General features: G+C 37.8%; 1 protein-coding gene across 2 annotated transcripts in view; it reads left to right on the plus strand.

The window, feature by feature from the left end:
• Window positions 1-20,272, plus strand: part of CDADC1 (cytidine and dCMP deaminase domain containing 1) — a 44,197-nt gene that overhangs the window by 6,832 nt on the left and 17,093 nt on the right. For both annotated transcript variants that reach the window (XM_030813391.1, XM_030813392.1), the window contains exons 3-6: window positions 1,382-1,456; window positions 4,903-5,080; window positions 13,023-13,592; window positions 19,728-19,777. In XM_030813391.1, the coding sequence (XP_030669251.1) occupies window positions 1,382-1,456; window positions 4,903-5,080; window positions 13,023-13,592; window positions 19,728-19,777 (873 nt within the window). The remainder of the gene's footprint in view (window positions 1-1,381; window positions 1,457-4,902; window positions 5,081-13,022; window positions 13,593-19,727; window positions 19,778-20,272) is intronic.

Genomic DNA, 20,272 nt, shown 5'->3' on the forward strand with positions numbered 1-20,272 from the left:
CAGTGGCCTGATCTCGGCTCACCGCAACCTCCATCTTCCGGGTTCAAGCAATTCTCCTGCCTCAGCCTCCCGAGTAGCTGGGACTACAGGCCCGTGCCACCATGCCAAACTAATTTTTGTATTTTTAGTAGAGACAGGGTTTCACTACGTTGGCCAGGCTGGTCTCGAACTCTTGACCTCGTGATCTGCCCGCCTCGGCCTCCCAAAGTGCTGGGATTATAGGCATGAGCCACTGCACCCGGCTATCCCACTTATTTTGGAGCTCACAGAATTCTATGTCACTTTCTTTGTCTTAATCAACTTACTTCATAGTCACTTTCCTGTTTTCATAAATCATAAGCCCTATGAGAGCTGCATCTTGAGCAATTAGGCTGTCATATAGCAAGGGTTCAGTAAGTATTTGTTGAACTAATAAATGAAGGACTTTGGTCCCTGCCTCAAAACTTTCTTTCTACTTCAAGTTTTCACTTTTTCCCTCATGGATATGCCTGTATTAGTTTTCTATTGCTGCTATAACAGATGACCACAAAGTTGGTGGCTTAAAACAACACAAATTTATTATACAGTTCTGTAGGTAAGAGGTCTGAAATGAGTCTTACTGGGCTAAAATCAAAGTGTTGGCAGAGCCAAATTCCCTTCAGACACTCTAGGGGAGGACCTTTCCTTGCCTTTTCTGCCTGTGGAGATTGGCTGTTTTCCTTGGCTCATGGGCCCCTTCCATCTTCAAAGACAGCAGTGGCCAGTCAGGTCTTTCATGTTGCATCACTGACTCTCCCACACCCCTCTTTTACTCATAATGACCCTTATGATAACATCGGGCCAATCAGATAATCAAGGATAATCTCCCTATCTCAAGGTAGGTGGTTAGTGCCTCAGTTCCAGCTGCAACCTGATTTCTCCTTGCCATGTAACAAAACATAGTCACAGGCTCCAGCGACTGGGACAAGGAGATCTCTGGCGGGGCATTATCCTGCCTACCACAATCCCGATCCTAATACCTTTGTTACATAGTTCCTTATCTTCTCAATTCCAATTAATTTACCTCTATTCCACTTTAGTCACTCATGGCCACACTTTGGACTTTTCCATTACTCAAAACTGCCACAATTGTGAAACCATAAACTTCAGAATTTTATTTTCTGATTACAATTTCCAATCCTTCTATGTTTTGGGAAAGTACATAGGGGATAGATTATAAAGGTTTATTTACTAGGTAAAGTAGTATGAACTTGATCCGAACAAAGTGGGAAGTCAATGTAGAGTTTCATCATGGAAAAAAATTGTCAAAGCCAAGGAAGCCAGCCTTTAAATATGGGAATATTGAATTAGTCATATGTCTTATGTGCTAATCTTTTTTTTTCCTTAATCTGATTTTTATTAGAAAAATGAAGAGGGAAAGCATGGACCCTTAGGAGATAATGAAGAGATGACCAGAGTATCTACTGACAAAAGACAGGTAAATTTTTATGATTTCACATATATATGCTCATAATAACAAAGCAAAACGAATAGTATAAAGTAGAATAAAAGTGCCTCAATTTCTACTGTCAAGGGAGCTTTTAAAATACTCTTCTAAAAATGGTCTGTATATTTACAAGACTATATGTCACTCCTTTTTTAAAAAAAAAAAAAGGTACAGATGGGATTATTCTATGCTACATCCTACATCTTGCTTTAAAAAAAAAAAAAACTCTTGATAGTTCATATAGATGTGTTAAGAAATACTCTCCCTTAGTTCTCTCACACTCCCACACACCTTGCTGGGTATGCCAAGAATGCAAGGCCCTAACCACTTTTTACCTGGGTCGTTTCTCAGAGTTGTGTTTGCAGTGATCAGCCTTGAAGGTTGAGGTAATGTCTCCCTCCAGGACAAAGAGCAATCTGGCTTACTTTCTGCCGTGAAACAGTAGGACCCTCAAGCTCAGTGTTCCTCTCCTATAACACTATCCATCCTGTGTCCAGGCAGCCATCTGTGCCCATCTGTATTACCCTCATGGGGCTTGAGGGCAGGAAACAGAAATGATGCTCATACTGACTGCTGTGCTGCAAATAATAAAGTTCATTGTTTCTAACCCAGAAGTTTCATGTTTTCTGCTAATATCCATGAAACAGTAACGGGTTAACTTATTAGCTGGTAAGTAGGGTAAAATCAAAGTGCAGACTTGAAAGATGAACCTTGTTCTTTTTAATATTGTATAGTATTTCCTTGTTACTTTATTCCTTTGAGTTTTCCAGAGGTTCCAATTCATTGGGTGCAGAGTGGAGACTAAGCATGTATGTTTTGAAGAGTCACCTTGATGATTCTGATGTATATTCCTAGAGATTTCCTAATTCATTCTGAGAGTGAGCCCAGTAGGAATATAGAAATAATCTGTCTCAGAATATTTACATGTTTTCATAATAAGAAAGGCCAAGGGAAAAAAATAGTGGATCACCATTTAAGTCAATGTACTAGTCCATATACAAAACAGACTGTCCGCTTTTGCCCATGTTTTAGTGTAAAACTCTGTGACTAGGATCAAATAGATGACTTGCCAAAATGTTAGCGAAGTGAAGCAAAATCAAATTCAGAGCAGTGATTCACTGAAAAGATTCAGTCCTCTGGGAGTTGCGGTAAATGGAAGTGCCGAAATGCAATGCAACTTGAGCTTTTATTTGTTTTGTTGAGTTTGGGATGGAAAAATCTTAGTCTCAAACTTGATATTTTGGCCTTACCTAGGTGCAAAATGAAAAAATACATATTTTCTGAGGTAAAAAGGACTCTAGACAAAAAAGTGATAAATAAACTCGACCCAAAATATTGTTCTAATAACAAATAAGTTGATGAGTGTGCTTCTCACTTGATAGGAACAATTTTTTTTTTATGTTTTGTTCTGGCTTTATTTCTGTCTGCTTAACTAGGAAAATCTAAAGCTGAAATCATTCCCTTGCAGCCACTTCCACTGGTCACGTTGATTCAATTTAACAACAGGAGCTCTATCAAGATCTTTTGATGAGGCAGCATTACTTCTTTTCCAAGATGATACTTATTGGCCAGGCACAGTGGCTCACGCCTGTAATCCCAGCACTTTGGGAGGCCGAGGCGGGCGGATCACAAGGTCCAGAGATCGAGACCATCCTGGCTAACATAGTGAAACCCCGTCTCTACTAAAAATACAAAAAATTAGCCGAGCATGGCGGGAGCTACTCAGCTACTCCAGAGGCTGAGGCAGGAGAATGGCATGAACCCGGGAGGCGGAGCTTGCAGTGAGCCGAGATCGTGCCACTGCACTCCAGCCTGGGCAACAGAGCGAAACTCTGTCTCAAATCAGTCAATCAATCAATCAATCCATCCATCCATCCAGCCTGGGCGACAGAGTGAGACTCTGTCTCAAATAAATACATAAATAAACTTATTAAAAGTATTCAGAATTCAATAATAATATATACTTCGCATTTGAGGAGCATAAAACTCAAGAAATTTTGGTAGGGAGGGGAAAGTGTTCACAAATTCAAGGTCAATTTAAAGCTTATTCTAAAAGCCAATATAGATAGGTTTTTCATATTTTACATACATTCTTAGGTATATATTTTGTAAAGCAGAGATTTTTGTATTCCTTTTTAAATGTCCTTCTAGTTTAGGAGATGGTTGGTTAACTCAGAAATGGAATTCCATAAAATCTTCTCTGTTGCTTCTTTTTTAGATATTTTACAAATTATTCTCCATAATCTCAAACATTTATACTCAAAACTAAAACTGAAACTTGACTAGTTAATATCACTTTGCTTCGATCCTTAAAGTGATTTCAGATATGCTGTACTGGGGGATAAGTATACGGTTAAATCCCTTTGGAAGGGGATAGGGAATAGGGACACCCTCTCCTTAGCCCAAACTCCCCTCATGTAACAGTCAGTCCCAAGCCCAAGGATCAGGTTTATATTCCTTACTTCAGAGGCTTTTGCTGTGAAAACAGCATAGACTGTTTTGTGCCTTATGCAGAACTGACTTTTTTTTTAACCTTAGTCTGTTTTATCTGATATTGTTATACCAGCTTTGATTAGTATTTGCTTAAGCTGAGAAACTTTAGGTTCAATAGTAACACAAAACCTTCACTTCACTCAAAGAGATCCACTGGAAGTGCTTAGAACCCCAGTCAGTCCCCAGTCTGCAGGGCTTAAATCAGGCTCAGCCAGTCCCTGCTTTGTGGAATATTGCTAAGATAGCTCAAGCTCACTACTCTGACATCAAGTTCTCTCATCCTTTTTGACACTTGATGGTATGTCTTCCTTCTTTTTGTTTTTATAACTTACCTATAGTAGGAGGTGGGACCCAACTATAGTAGTCTAGACTGCCATAGTGCTAAAAATTGATACAGCCAGTAGTTTCTAGAAAGAAATTGAGAATTATCTTTACTTTGGTCAATATCTAAAATATGTTAGAATTTAAGATGACCTCTGCTTTAGGTCTGCCTTTTACCATCTGTGGGTCTTTCAGAAAGTCATGTAAACTTTCTGGGCTTTACTTATCCATGTGTAAAATCAGGGCTTTATATTCTTTATTACCATCTAGAAGCTTAATACTAAATGGTGCTACACTCAATCCTATAAGAAACAAGTCAAATTGACCTAGTTCTTGCCCTTTACTAGGTTATAATGTATCTAATCTTTAACTAGAATAAATTAATGATGATTACCTGCTTAGTTGTTTGATTAGTAGAGCCTAGGTTTAGAAAATTTCTGGCCTAAAGTCAACACTAAAGTTTCAGAAGCTTTTTAGATCTAATGAGAAATGTGCTTTGTACAAACTCTGTTTAGATAAAGAATTAAACAAAACCTCCATTTTTATTAATAATTCAAGTATAATTCATAATATGATTATTAGGTGTTATAACTAATAAGTTGTTATTTTATATTTTAATGTAGGTAAAGAGAACTGGTCTTGTGGTGGTGAAAAACATGAAAATTGTTGGTCTCCACTGTTCTAGTGAAGATTTACATGCCGGGCAGATTGCTCTTATTAAACATGGGTCAAGGCTGAAAAACTGTGATCTTTATTTTTCCAGAAAACCATGTTCTGCTTGTTTGAAAATGATTGTAAATGGTAAGTGAAGAAAAGGGTTTGTTGGGGATTAAGAGTATTTATCTGGGATGGGTGTGGTGGTTCATCCCAGCACTTTGGGAGGACAAGCAGAGGATCACCTGAGCCCAGGAGTTCAAGAATAGCCTGTGCAACATAGGGAGACCCCATCACTACAAAAAATAAGTTAGCTAGGCATGGTGGTGCATGTCTGTAGTTCCCACTACTCGAGATAATGAGGTGGGAGGATTGCTTGAGCCCAGGATGTCAAGGATACAATGACCCGTGATTGTGCCACTGCACTCTAACCTGGGTGACAGAACAAGACCTTGTCTCCAGAAAAAAAAAAAAGAAGAAAAGAGCATTTGTCTGAGAGCAGTCAGTGGGAACACATTTGCCAAATACCACAGAGATAATTTAGAAATATATATCTGAAAGTCAGGTGCTATGGCTTGCACCTGTAATCCCAGCTGCTCATAAGGCTCATAAGGCTGAGGCAGGAGAATTGCTCAAGCCCAGGACTTCAAGGCTGTAGTGAGCTATGATTGCTCCACTGCACTCCAGCCTGAGTGACAGAGCAAGACCCTGTCTCTAAAAAATAAAATAAAAAATATATAAATATATATCTGAAGACAGTTTGATACATTATAAGAGTAAGCATCGGAAAACATGGATTCTGGTCTCATTCATGTCTACTAACCTATTAAATGACCCTCAGTGTATGAGTAGACTAATGCTAACTGCTATAACAAAACAAAATTTCAGTGACTTAATGTACTAGATATTTATCACCTGTATAATAGTCCAGCACATGTGTTAAACAGCAGGCAGCTTTCTCCATTTGGTTGATTCCTGGGCTAGGCATCTTCTGTCTCATTGCTGTTGTCATCTCTAGGGGTTTGAGTCCTCTGTATCCAGAGGCAGACTGAGAAAGAATGAGTAGAGAGGGTGAACCTGCTTCTTAAAAACCCTGACCTGGAAGTCACATACATCATTTCTGTTCTCATCCATTGTGGGAACTCTTGTTCCCACTGAGCAGCTGTCTTTCAGTGACTACTCTACACTTGGAAGGAGGAACACAAATTTTTAATGTATAGCCATCCATCCACACCAGGTAATTCACTAAACCTCTTTGTGCTTATGATTCTGTTTTGCACCCAGGTATATGCTGACCATTCTTTCATTTAAAAAATATGCATTTTGTTGCATAGGCATCGTGGCAGATCAAAAAACAAACAAAAAAACGAATGTGGTTCCTAATCTTTACCCTTGAGGTGTTATTTGGGGGCCAAAATAACAATTTAATATGATGCATTATCTAGTACCAAATCAGTGATACAGGTTGTAAGTGATATTTGGTCTCAGAGGAGAAATAGTGATCCCTGCAGATTGCCATATTATGAAAGGCTGGGGCTTAAGCTTGATCTTGATGCGTCATAGGTAGAGGAAGAGGAACACATTCCTGGTCAGGGGGAACAGTGCATATGGAGTCATCAAGTTGGAAGAAGCAAAGTTCTAGCGTCAGTATTTGAAATGGAAAATTATTCTTGAAGAATAGTGGCAGATGAATTATAATGATAGTGGAGAACTTTGAAGAACTGTAGAGCCTTTGGACTTTATCTTATAAAACAGAGTTCCTAGGCCTGTTGTGAGAAAGAGCTATTTTTATTTACATCAAAGCCTTAAGAGTAATGATCAGATCTATGTCAAGGTCAGTGCCTTGAGCTATAAATGGCAGAACTAGAAGAAATGGATCATGTGGCTAGAAACCTCTCGGCCTGCAACAAGTATTTCGAGCAGGTAGGTACCTGGGGTAGTGATTGGATTCTATATTCTCAACTGCAGTTACCAATACATTGAGAAGATAGGTATGAAAGTGGCGGTAGCATTTTTTTTCACCTTTTCCCAACTAACCAGGTAGATTGGACATGCATTTTATCACTCATGTTCAACTGACCTACAGTTTCTGTTCATAGGTAATGTGGAGACATTGAAGATTCTTGAGAAAGATGTAACATGATTGAAATTTTTGTTGTTATTGCTGTTATTGAATTGGAGCAGGGAGAGATTAGAGATTGGGAGCTTGATTAGTGGACTATTGCATTAGGCAAGGTACAAATAGGGTTCAGATGATGACATTGATACAGAAATGAAAGAATGTGAAAGAACCAAAACATTTGTTGGCTGATCTGTTCTAGATCAAGGGAGAAAAACGAGTAAAAGATAGTTGTGCTTTGTGCTGAGCTAACTGTGCCGAAAGCAGTCTTAATAGCCTTGGAGCCACAAATTAGAGGGAAGAATAGGAGACTGCAGGTAACTCATCACTGCTTGATGTCTTAAGACATTTCTTCCTGACAAGAAAGATAATGAAGTATGGAAAGTCAGGAAGGACCTACAATGGAAATGCTTGTATATTGGTGTTGGACAATATATAAACAAAATTGCTATGTTAGATTAGGCTTATGTATTATATTTAGTTATCTTAGGAAGGTGGCATGGTTGAACCCCATGCTATAGCTAGATTACTTTAGTTAGAATTGCTGTTACCTCAGTTACAAGGCAAAGATTGTTGTAGTACAGTGGTTCTCCAAGTGTGGTCTGTGGACTCCTGATGGTCCACGAGGTCAATGTTATTTTCATAATAACACTACCTTCAGGCTAGGCATGGTGGCTCATGCCTGTAGCCCCAACATTTTGTGAGGCTGAGGCAAGTGGATTGCTTGAGCCCAGGAGTTTGAGACCAGCCAGGGCAATATGGAGAAACCCCATATCTACTAAAAATAGAAAAATTAGCTAGGCGTGGTGGTACGCACCTGTAGTCCCAGCTACTTGGGAGGCTGAGGTGGGAGGACCACTGGAGCCTGGGATGCAAAGGTTGCGGTGAGCTGTGATCGTGCCTCACCAATGCACTCCAGCCTGGGCCACAGAGTGAGACCCTGTCCCAAAAAGCAAAAACAAAAACACTACATTCGTACTAATGGTACCAAAACAATGATAGGTAAAACTACTGTTTCCGTATCTTTATTCTTATTTTATTTTTTTTTTTGAGACGGAGTCTCGCTCTGTCACCCAGGCTGGAGTGCAGTGGCACAATTTCAGCTCATTGCAACCCCCGCCTCCCAGGTTCAAGCGATTCCCCTGCCTCAGCCTCCTGAGTAGCTGGGATTACAAGCGCGCACCAGCATGCCCGACTAATTTTTGTACTTTTAGTAGAGACGAGGCTTCACCATGTTGGTCAGGCTGGTCTCAAACTTCTGACTCATGATCTGCCCACCTCGGCCTCCCAAAGTGCTGGGATTACAGGCGTGAACCACTGTGCCCGGCCTGTTTGCATATCATTAAGACAGTGGTGCCAAACTGCACTGGTAGTTGTCATACTCTTCATTGCACTCAGAGGGAAGAAAGAAAACCAGTTTTACATAAGAAGGTCCTTGATGAAACAGTAAAAAGTATTAATTTTATTAAATCCCAACTTGAGTCTGCATCTTTTTAATATTCTGTGTGAGGAAACAGGAGGTGGGTATAAAGTGCTTTTGCTACAGACCTAAGGTATGAAGGTGGCTTTAAGGAAAACCATGTATGTGATTGTTTGAGTTGCAGACTGACTTCTCTACTTTTTTAATGGAACATCATGAACTGACAATGGTTAGTTAGACTTGGATATTTGGCAGATATTTTCTTGAAAATATAGTGAACCTGTCACTTTCAGATAGACAACTGACAGTATTTGTTGCCAGTGATAAAATTTGAGCTATCAAGTGAAAATTAGAATTTTGGAAAACTCATATTCTCTATTATGAGCCTGACAGCATCTCACCACGTAGACTCTTTTGATGGGATTGGTGGTGATATTAATGAATGGGATTTTTTTTAATATTGTAAAATCAGTAAATCATTGTTTTCCGGATGACCAATGCACAATGAATGCTACAAAATCATGCATGAGTAAAAGCCATTCTAAGTGCAAGACAGACCAACGGACTTTAACGTAACAGTTCAAAAAGTTTGTTGATATGGTTTCAGAGTCTACATTGTAACCAACCTTTAAGAAACTATCCCTTGTCAAATTTTTATGTAGTGCCAAAGAAGAATATTGACAAGTATCTGAAATGGCTGTTAAAATACTCCTTTTTCAACCACATATCTATATGAGGCCAGATAATTTTCCTATACTTCAATGAAAACAACATATTGCAACAGATTGAAAACAGAAGCAAATCTGAGCATCCAGCTGTCTTCTATTAAGCCAAATTTTTTTTTTTACAAAGCAAGTTACTTTATTAGAATTTTAAACAATATATAAGTGATGGAATCATTCTAACAACACATCTATTCACTGCTTACAATTCCAACTAATTTCAGTTCTCTGATACCTAATGACAAGAGTGAAGACCTGTTAAAGTTCCTTCCACCAGTAAAACCCACAGCTCAAAGTTGTGGGAGTGATTAACTGAGCCATAGGCCTTCATTCACATGTTTACCACATTAAAATACCACACAGTGTTTTCTTATAAGGTCAACCACCTGGGAACTAATTAACATTAGCATTAAGATTTAAATAAACTGTTAGGCACAGGGCTAGATCAGGCATTATAAAACCCTGTGGTTCCCTAGTCAAGTCACACAAATCCCCAAATATTTTAGCTTGCAACAGTTTTGTCCTTCCTCCCTTGAGACAATTATTTGGGTACTTGCTTTTGGAAATAAGGTAATTCACAATGGAAGTTTCCTAACTGTGATGGTGCTTTAGGCAACTTCGGAGAATGAAGATAGAAATTATGCATGATTATAAAACATGAAGAGTTTAATTTCTATTACACACTCAATTTCCACTCCCTGATTTCTCTTAGCTCTATAAACACATGTAAATCTTCTGCAGAGCTTTAAAGAGCTCTGAAAGGGAAAACACCTTTCCATATATGGAATTGATAGCCTAGTACAGGCCAGGTGCAGTGGCCCACACCTGCAATCCCAACATTGTGAGGCCAGTGGGAGGACTGCCTGAGGCCAGGAGCCTGAGACCAGCCTAGGCAACATAGCGAGAACCCCGTCTCTACCAAAAAAAAAAAAAGTAGCTGGGTGTGGTGGTGCACACCTGCAATCACAGCCAATCTGGATGCTGAGGCAGGAGGATTGGTAGAGTATGGGAGTTAGAAGTTACAATGAGCTATGATGTCACCACTGCACTCCAGCCTGGGTGACAGACTGGTCTCTATTTAAAAAAAAAAAATGTATAGTGATACACTATTAATTCCATGTATGCCAATGTGAGATAGCATCCATATAAACTACTATCAAGTCTTTATGTGCCAGCTACTGCAATAAGTCTTTTCAAGTTTAACTCACTGAATTCATAATGAATTATGAGGTAGCTACCATTATTTCCCCCATTTTACAAATAGGGAAACTGAGGCTGGGAGACATTATTTAACTTGCCCCAGGTTCTAAAACCAGTTACTGGCAGAAATGGTATTTGAACCTACTTAATCTGATTCTAGAGCCTGTGCTATATAAACTCTTACTCACTATGCTGTGCTATTCATTAGTATCCATTTAACAATTACTACTATTGCAATAGCTGCAATTATCACTCCTATAGTACAGGGGAATCTATCAAAGAAACACTCAGCTTTCACTTATCTATTTCTGAAAACATTTTTTATTAAAGTATAAGGTGCATTTCACTAATCTATTTTTATAATTGTCAATTTATTTAAGTACTTTGATTATATGATGTAAGAAAAATGTTTGAAATGTCTTCTGGAATTAACCAGAACACAATAAATGTGCAAAATTTAGAATAGAATTTACAGTTTATAGGCCACTGAAGCCCATCCATGAAACCCTTCATGAAACCCATTCATGAGGCCAAAGGGCAAAACAAACCCTCACTGAAAATCTCAATTGGGCTATTAGAATTTAAACTTAAATGTCTGTACGAATTCTGCTGCTCAGTTTTGTCCTTCCACTGTTCTTAATACTGCTGATAACTATTGTTTTTCCTTTTACTATTAATCTAAATATTAAAGATATTTGTAAAAATTTAAAACAATCTCATTCTTACAAATTTTTGTTTTGGAAAATAGTTTTTTTCATAAAGCTAATGTTATTTATATTAATATATAACAGATTATTGTTATTTTTAATGAATTAATATTTTAAATTTTGTTTTAATTTTCAAGTACAATACATATCAGTAGATATATTCCACATAAATAAAAGCTCTTTGGGGTCCTCAATAATTTTTAAGAGTGTTAAGGAATCCTGAGATCAAAAAATTTCAGAAACTCTGCTTTAGCATTTGCCACTAATACACAAATGTCTGTCTAAAGAGGATTTTTCCCCTCTTGAATCAGGATTACTGGGAGCAGCTAAGATGCCTAGATGAAAGGTTTTACCATCACTGCTGGTTAGGAAATGGATTATGAGAACTCGAACAGAGGGAAGGTGAAATGCAACCGGAGGAAACACTCTGGTATGAGGTTTGAGGCCTTCAAAATTGCTTTGCAGCATAAGCCACAGTGAGTCAGGAGTACCAGGGAGTGGATAGAATGTTCATTTGTTTAACTGAGACTTTTTAGTTCATCAATTATTTTGAAGAGTAGAACACTCTGTGGGCTATATTTCTATTTGCTTCTGGGTACAATCACAAAAAAAAAGTCTCTCCTAGCTGACATTACATGCAATACCAGCAAAGGGGTCTCTTTGTTGTAAACTGTTCATTAATTGACGAACATTTGTGTACTTAACTATGTATAAGGCATCTCATCGTTCAATTTCAAATACAAATTAAAATATTTTTTCACGTTTGTTATCCTGTTATGTTTTCTCTTTTACAAATTGTTCATATCTTTTTGTCTCTCTTTAGGCCTTATTCTTGTCAATTCATATGTGCTCTAATGAATTGAAATATTTTCTGTATGTTAAACATTACTAACCTTTCCTCTGTCACACTGATTGAAAAATGATCTGTTTAGTTTGTTGTTTTGTCTTCAATTTTGTGAGCTTTAAAAAGTTATTATTGTCCTTCAGACACCATCCCAACATCACATAAGAATTTTTTCATGGTATAAATTCTTCGTGGACTTTTTTGATAACTGTTTTATTATGAGGAGGACCATAATTAATTCAACCATTCCCCTATTTTGGTCATTTAGGTTTTTGGGTTTGGGTTGTTTGTTTAACATCTTTGCTTGCTATTTTAAAGAATGCTGCACTAAATGTGCACGCATGAGATTTCTTCTCTATATTTAGAATATTTTCCTAGAATGGATTCTCAGAAGAATTCTCAGTCTGTGGACAGGAACATTTTTAATGCATGGAAGAGGTATTTATTCCAGATAGAAAACTCTAGGCAATATTAGTTGTTCCCTGTAACATTTTAAAAAACAGCCATGGCACCATGGAGGACTCTTCGAGTATATAGTTTTAGCGCTGGGCTTTGGGATCACACTTCACAACACCAGTAATTCCACAAATGCATTCCCAGAGGCTCTGTTAGAGGCTGGGTAACTTTTTCGTGAAAAGGCCAGATAATAAATATTTTAGATTTTGCAGGCCATGTGGTGTCTGTCACAGCTACTCAACTCTGCCATGCGAAAGCACCCAAAGATTATATAAGTGAATGGATGTGTGTGTCTGTGTTTCAATAAAGGTTTATTTATGGATACTGAAATTTGAATTTCCTACAGTTTGATGTGTCATAAAATGTTCTTTTGATTTTTCCAACTATTTTAAAATGTAAAACCCATTCTTAACCTGTGAGCTGTACAAAGACTGGCAGTGGACTGGATTTGGCCGGTGGGTGGTAGTTTGCCAACCCTCAGGCTATATAATAGGTGACTTGGTAATAGACATTTATTATATTGAGGGTTCTATATATACTGCAATGAAAGGGTGGATTTTATCATGAAAACCCTAAATTCAGCATGTATCTCATAATTACCTTTCATATTTTGTATTTCAGCTGGAGTTAACCGAATTTCATATTGGCCTGCTGATCCAGAAATAAGTTTGCTTACGGAGGCTTCTAGTTCTGAAGATGCAAAGTTAGATGCCAAAGCAGTGGAAAGATTGAAGTCAAACAGTCGGGCCCATGTGTGTGTCTTACTTCAACCTTTGGTGTGTTATATGGTGCAGTTTGTAGAGGAGACCTCTTACAAATGTGACTTTATTCAAAAAATTACCAAAACATTGCCGGATGCTAACACTGACTTTTATTATGAATGTAAACAAGAAAGAATAAAAGAATATGAAATGTTATTTTTGGTTTCAAATGAAGAAATGCATAAGCAAATACTGATGACTATAGGTTTGGAGAACCTGTGTGAAAATCCATACTTTAGCAATCTAAGGCAAAACATGAAAGACCTTATCCTACTTTTGGCCACAGTAGCTTCCAGTGTGCCGAACTTTAAACACTTTGGATTTTACCGTAGCAATCCAGAACAGATTAATGAAATTCACAATCAAAGTTTGCCACAGGAAATTGCAAGGCACTGCATGGTTCAGGCCAGGTTATTGGCATATCGAACTGGTGAGTTACATAGATCGTAAATTGGGGCTGATTGGTTGGGTTGTATTTGTCTCTGAAGTGTTCGTCTCATTTATGGTAGAGTTCATTTACTCATAGTTACTTAAGTTTTGCTGTTCATACAATATAGAGAAGTTAGTGAGACCCTTGAGTAGACAACTCTTTCTCCCAGCAGTTTTGGGATTCCTCGTGGCCTTATATTCAGTACCACATTTCTACATCAGGCCCTCATTAATCTAGGCCCTTCTTTCTGCTTCTTGCTTTTATGATTTCACTGTTCCTTGAGCCCTCCACTAAAGGTAGGACAAGAAGAGAAAGGAGAGGCCCAGTGCAGTGGTTCATGCCTGTAATTGCAACACTTTAGAAGGCTGAGACAGGAGGATCACTTGAGCTCAGGAGTTCAAGACCAGTGTGGGCAACATAGCAAGACCTCGACTCTAACAAAAAAATACAAAAAAATTAGCTGGGCATGGTGGTGTGTGGTGGTGCGTGCCTGTAGTCCCAGCTACTTGGGAGGCTAAAGCAGGAAGATTGCTTGAGCCCAGTAGTTTGGGGCTGCAGTAAGCTACAATAGCACCACTGTACTCCAGCTCCAGAGACAGAGCAAGACTCTATCTCCAAAAAAATAAAAAGAAAAAGGAGGAAACCAAAATTAATCATTTTTGTTAACTCTTCAATATTTTGATGTACTGAATATTTAACAAAATTTTTAAAAAATCTTCACAGTAACATTAATTCAAAATAACTAATAGAATCAAGGTAAAGGAATGGTGATTATTGCAGATTCTTCCAGTTGCTGGTATGTCTTCAATCAGCAAGTTGAGAAACATTTTTACTGTATTGTATTAAGTTGTATATTTGGAAAAGGAAAATATTACTTGGGATTTTTCTTTGTTATGATAAAAGACGGCATCTGTATTTCTACACATGGAACAGTATTATCACATCTTACCTGATGTAAGATTTCTCAAAGTAGAATCATGATCACTTTTTAAAATGCATCTTTGAAATAAAGGGGAAAAAACATAGACAGGAGGAGCAGTAGATTTGTTTGGGGAGTGTACTGTAGTAGGATTTAAAAATTATCCCCAGAAAGAAGAGAAAGTCGTCAGAAAAGGTCTCTACAGATGCTGCTGGTCTGCAGTAGTCAACAGAAGGGAGGTTCTCAGCTGGCAGCAAATCAGAATCACCACTGAAACTTTTATAAAAAGTACAGATGCTCAAACCCCAAGCCAGACCTATTAAACCAACTCCCTAACCAAATATGGCCAAGGTCTATGTTTTTAAAAGTTCCGCAAGGTGTTCTGATGTTCAGCAGAGTTAATAATTGCTCAATTCTTATTAAAGATTTTGATTCTGTAGGCACACATTATATGACCCCAAACAATTGCATTGTGTAAAAGTCTGGTTTCATGTAATTATCTTCTATTGTGGGTTATATATTTGTTTCTTTGCCAACTCCAGCTTTGTAAAGAATTTTTCTGTAAACCATTCAAAAAGACAGAAAACATAAATGGGAACAGCTGTTGTAGCTATAATTCACTAATTACCCTTCACTAATTAGAATTCAGCAGAACCCTGCCTGTGTTCCAGAGTAAGAGGGAGATGTGAATCTGCTATTGTTTTACTGGATCTTAGTACCTCTTGCTTCTCATAGAACACCTTATCATACCAGCTGTGATTCCAGTGTTTAAAGATGCAGTATGTATACATTTGCATTTATATTCTTTATTAGATACTCTACACTACTGTATAGTTATATTTTATATTATAAATATATCCACTGTTATGCAGAATTTTGTACATAAAGCCCTTACACATTTGATGGTCAATTTAAAAGATTTTTCAAGGTTAATTGTTGGTGATTTTTTTTTTGTACATGGAACTCAAATCCTGAATAGAGTGCAACTCCTCTGTCACTCACTCTACTCCACTGTCACTCTTCCAGGGAAGAAACCATGTCTTAATCATTTTTTCCTTAGCACTAAACACAATGTGTGTTGAATGGATAAAACAAATCTTTTTATCCAGAGATAAAGGGTCCACAGTCCCTTATGCAAAACTTTTGGGGCCAAATGTAAAGGAATTCAGAATTTTTCAGATTTTATCTTTTTTGAGACAGGTTTTTACTCTGTTGCCCAGGCTGAGTGCAGTGTCACTCATGGCTCACTGCAGCCCTCAACCTCTCAGCCTCAATCAATCCTCCCACATCGGCCTCCTGAGTAGCTTGTACCACAGGCGAACACCACCATGTCCAGCCAATTTTTAATTTTTTGTAGATACGTCTCACTGTGTTGCCCAGGCTGGTCTCGAACTCCTTGGCTTAAGCAATCTTCCTTCCTCAGCCTCCCAAAGTGCTGGGATTACAGGCATGAGCCACCATGCCCAATCCAGATTTTAAAAAGGTCATATGGTACATATACTGTTATATAGGACTCCTAGTGGCATCTGGGACAGTACCCTGTAATCACATTAATACATACAGAGTGAAAAAAGTAGGAATATTTGCACTAAGCAGAATAATTGAGGGCTATAAATAACTCAATTTGGGTCAGATTTGGCCACAAAATAAGTGCATCGAACTTCAAAAAACTTGATTTAAGAGATTTCAGATCAAGGACTCTAGACCTGTAACTCTTCCTTGATGATAAATAATAACAATGACAGTTTATGGAACACCTACTATGTGTCAAGCACTGAGCTTGGTGATTTATATATGTATCTCATGTAACATTGAGGGTACTTCAGTAAGGTGGATATCCTATGATACAGTGCGCTTCCAATTAAGCTTTTAATTTCACATTATTCAGTTTGGTTTGATGACCTCATTTCTCCCTAATTAATAGATGAAGATACCATTTCATTTAAAAATGTACATATGATTAAAATGAATTCCAAAACCTCTAACAACAGTTATAAAATGAAAGTAGTTGCTTATAATTGCTTTTTGAATGATGAATAAACAGGATCCATAGAGATATCATGAAAAGTATGTTACTGGAGCCAGGTGCGGTGGCTCCCGCCTGTAATACCAGCACTGGGAGACTGAGGCAGGAGGACTGCTTGAGGCCAGGAGTTCCAAAAGTATGTTTCTAGAATACCTGAAGGTAGCAAAAAAGTGGAAAAAAATGTGTTTAGACTCTTGGGGGAAAAAGAGCAGGAGGAAGGCATCACATCTTATCTATCTGCTTTAAGTACTGAGTTGTGATCTCTTCGTGTCTTGCTTTCTCATCAGATTTGGTGTTTTCTAAAGCTAAGGATTATGCCTTCCTCCTGGACCACAGTACTGATGATGAGAGTAGGCTGGAGTAATCAAGAAAGTTAACTTTTAAAACAGAACTCAGTGGTTCTCAGATATGAGTATGCCTGAGAATCAAGGGGGAGCTCAGGAGAAATGCAGATTCCTAAGCCTTGCCTTCCTCTCTCAGAGAGGTTGATTTAGGGGACTTCCATGGAAGCTAGGAGTTGCCTCTTTTTTTTTTTTTTAATTTTAAAAACAAGCATCCAGTAATTTTGATGCAAGACGTGTGTGGAGCACCTTGGACACTGACATGACCACAGGATTGGGAGCTAAAATAACCACATCTGTGTTCTAGAACAAAAAATTCCCCTCTGATTTTCAGTGATCAAAGAGCCCCAGGAATTTGACTCAGTGATTGTAAGTTGACCTTTCCTTCAAAGTTGTACAGTGAAAACCCTGTGAACGACCAGATCATAGGGAGCAATTTCTGTAAAAATTGTAGACATGAAAAGATTTTTGAGAAATTACCTCATCTGTCACCAGCCTTGATGCTGAGTGACATCGAATCTGTTTTATATGGATGAAAATTTATTCCTATTTTAAAAGACAAGTAGTAAAGAATATTCTCTTGATGTAACCAACCTTAGCTAGGCAGTAGAGCTGCATGCTGATGGAAAAATCACATTTTGTTTTCCTCCTAACAAGGTTTAGTGTGTCCCCAGGCTGAAACAGAAAAAGTGGCTTCTGTGACTAAGAAACATAGCATTAAAAATATGCAGTGTTGATGGCAGAAAAGGGGGCTTTTAATATGGAGAATTTTTATTCTGGTTTTTTATTTTTTCATTTTAGATTTATACATAAATTAAATAAAACTTTAAAGATTTTGGTTTTGCAGGCAAATATAATCTTATGACATAACTTCTGCCACTTACCTTAGAAATGAGCATAAAGCCATTGATTTGTATTCTTGCCCACTCATGTTAAACTTTAAAGGTCTAGGAAGGAACCCAATTCTGTTTACACCAAAATCCATTTTCCCTCTACTCTATAGAAGGAAGTCATCCCGTGCACTCTGCTGTTGAGCCTCGTTCATTTCCTTTGGAGCACAGCACATAAAGTACTGTTTGTTTCCTTGTTGCTGTTCTCCTTCACCATCCAACTGTAAGTCATATGAGGAAGGGACTACAGTTTCCCTCACCACTGCATCCTCAGTTCTCACAGTACTTGGAACATAACAGGCATTCAATAAATGGAAATTTTTGTCAAGGATTTCTTTTTCTTTTTTTTTTTTGAGATGGAGTTCTGCTCTGTCCCCCAGGCTGGAATGAAGTGGTACGATCTCGACTCACTGCAACCTCCGCCTCCCAGGTTTAAGCAATTCTCCTGCCTCAGCCTCCCAAGTAGCTGGGATTACAGGCATGCACCACCACACCTGGCTGATTTTTGTATTTTTAGTAGAGACGGGGTTTCACCATGTTGGCCAGGCTGTGTCAAGGAATTCTTTATGTCATGGTGCAAGGTGGAGGAAAGGCCAAGCAGGTTGGATCTGGAGGGCTAAGTTTTAGTCTATTTCTTTGCCTGTTTCTGCATCTAGAAATGGAAATTTTATCTGCTTTACCTTTAGGGTAAAAATGAGATCATGAATAAATGTGTTTAACATAAATTATACAAATGCTTTGTGGTATAATTTTGAAAACCAGGGCTTGCTTGAATTTGAGATGGGAAATTTTATTAGAGTATCATAACTGTTTTAAAGTTAACCTCTTAAGACATTCATTCTAGTTTTTAATGCAATTGTGGCACAGATTTTCTTTGTACCTTTACTGGAAAGTAGGTATTTAAAAATGTTATCATTGGAGGGATTCACTTTTAGGAAATTGTAGGGTGAAACCACAGTTTCAGTTAATCCTCCCCAAAATGAAAATGCCCTAGGGTAAGTTCACAGATAATTGTTATTTTCTACGTGTAAATGTGCCATTTAACTACCTTAGTCCCTTATTAAGATTTTGATAAATACTATGGTTTTCATAATTAGTGTAATTTGTCTTAGAAATTTGAAACTCAACATTGTATAGAAGGAAAAAGTAAATCCTTAATATGTAGAATTTCTATTTTGTTTTTTTCTTTTCTGTTTCAGATTAATGGTTTTAAGAAGTACAGCTTTACTTTTGCAAAGGTTTTGGTTCTACAGGGAAATTATAATCATATGTTTGTTTATAACTTCTGCTATTTGATTTAGAAATGGGCAAGATGTCATTAACTTGCATTCTTTTTCTCTCAAGGTAAACTGAAGGTCAAAGAAAGGACAACATTTTGTTTAAATCAGAATTCTCTTCATGTACTTTCTAGCAACAGATAGATAGATCCATAAAGATTTGTTTATGTTTGTATGAGAAGTTTGAACTTTTTTCTTAGCAAGAACATAAGATATATTTTCCATGATTAGAGTATAAATAATGCTTGGAAAAGACAAATTTGGTTGTTGTGAACAGTTATTACACAAAATCCATTAGTTCTGAAACCTTTATTCAATTTTATCGTCTATCAGAAGTAGTCGTTTAGAAACCGACTTGTTAATGGAGAATCAATGAAGTTGCACTTAGTTCTGGCTACAGCTTTGAGGGACCTGACTGTGGACACTGCCATTTAGTGGCCTCCACATACGTATGTGTGACTGAGTTGGTAGTGACTCTCTTAGTTATTTGGTACCTAGCTCCCATATTCCATACTTAAAAGTGTTTATTTTAATACTTTTCTGTAATTAGTGAAGATATCAAGGATTGCTGCTACATTTATGAAGCATGTTTCAATACAAGTTTTTATTACTTTTGGAAAAATATATTTCTGAAACTAACATATCATAATTTTTACTGAGTTAAATGCCATATATCTTTCAGAGGATCATAAAACAGGAGTTGGGGCAGTCATATGGGCAGAAGGGAAATCTGTAAGTATGAAAACAATTCTTTAAATATTTAACCTGGATTTTGTTTAAACATAGTTCAGTCTTCGGTGCATTACAGGTTATTGACCACTGAGGCGGGCAGATCACGAGGTCAGGAGATTGAGACCATCTTGGCTAACACGAATTTAACACGGTGAAACCCCATCTCTACTAAAAAAAAAAAAAAAAAAAAAAAAAAATTAGCTGGGCATGGTGGCAGGCACCTGTAGTCCCAGCTACTCGGGAGGCTGAGGCAGGAGAATGGCGCGAACCCAGGAGGCGGAGCTTGCTGTGAGCAGAGATCGCGCCACTGCACTCCAGCCTAGGTGACAGAGCGAGCCTCCGTCTCAAAAAAAAAAAAAAAAAGATTAATATTTTTGTAATGGTGCATTTATGAAGATCTATAAAGATTTGCTCATCCCTCAACAATTTTCTAGATAGACGCATTCATTCAGCAAACATTTGTTAAACACTCTCTACAGGTTAGGCACTGTGCCA

Source organism: Nomascus leucogenys, chromosome 5 (genome assembly GCF_006542625.1).
Source record: "Nomascus leucogenys isolate Asia chromosome 5, Asia_NLE_v1, whole genome shotgun sequence".
Taxonomy (NCBI): domain Eukaryota; kingdom Metazoa; phylum Chordata; class Mammalia; order Primates; family Hylobatidae; genus Nomascus; species Nomascus leucogenys.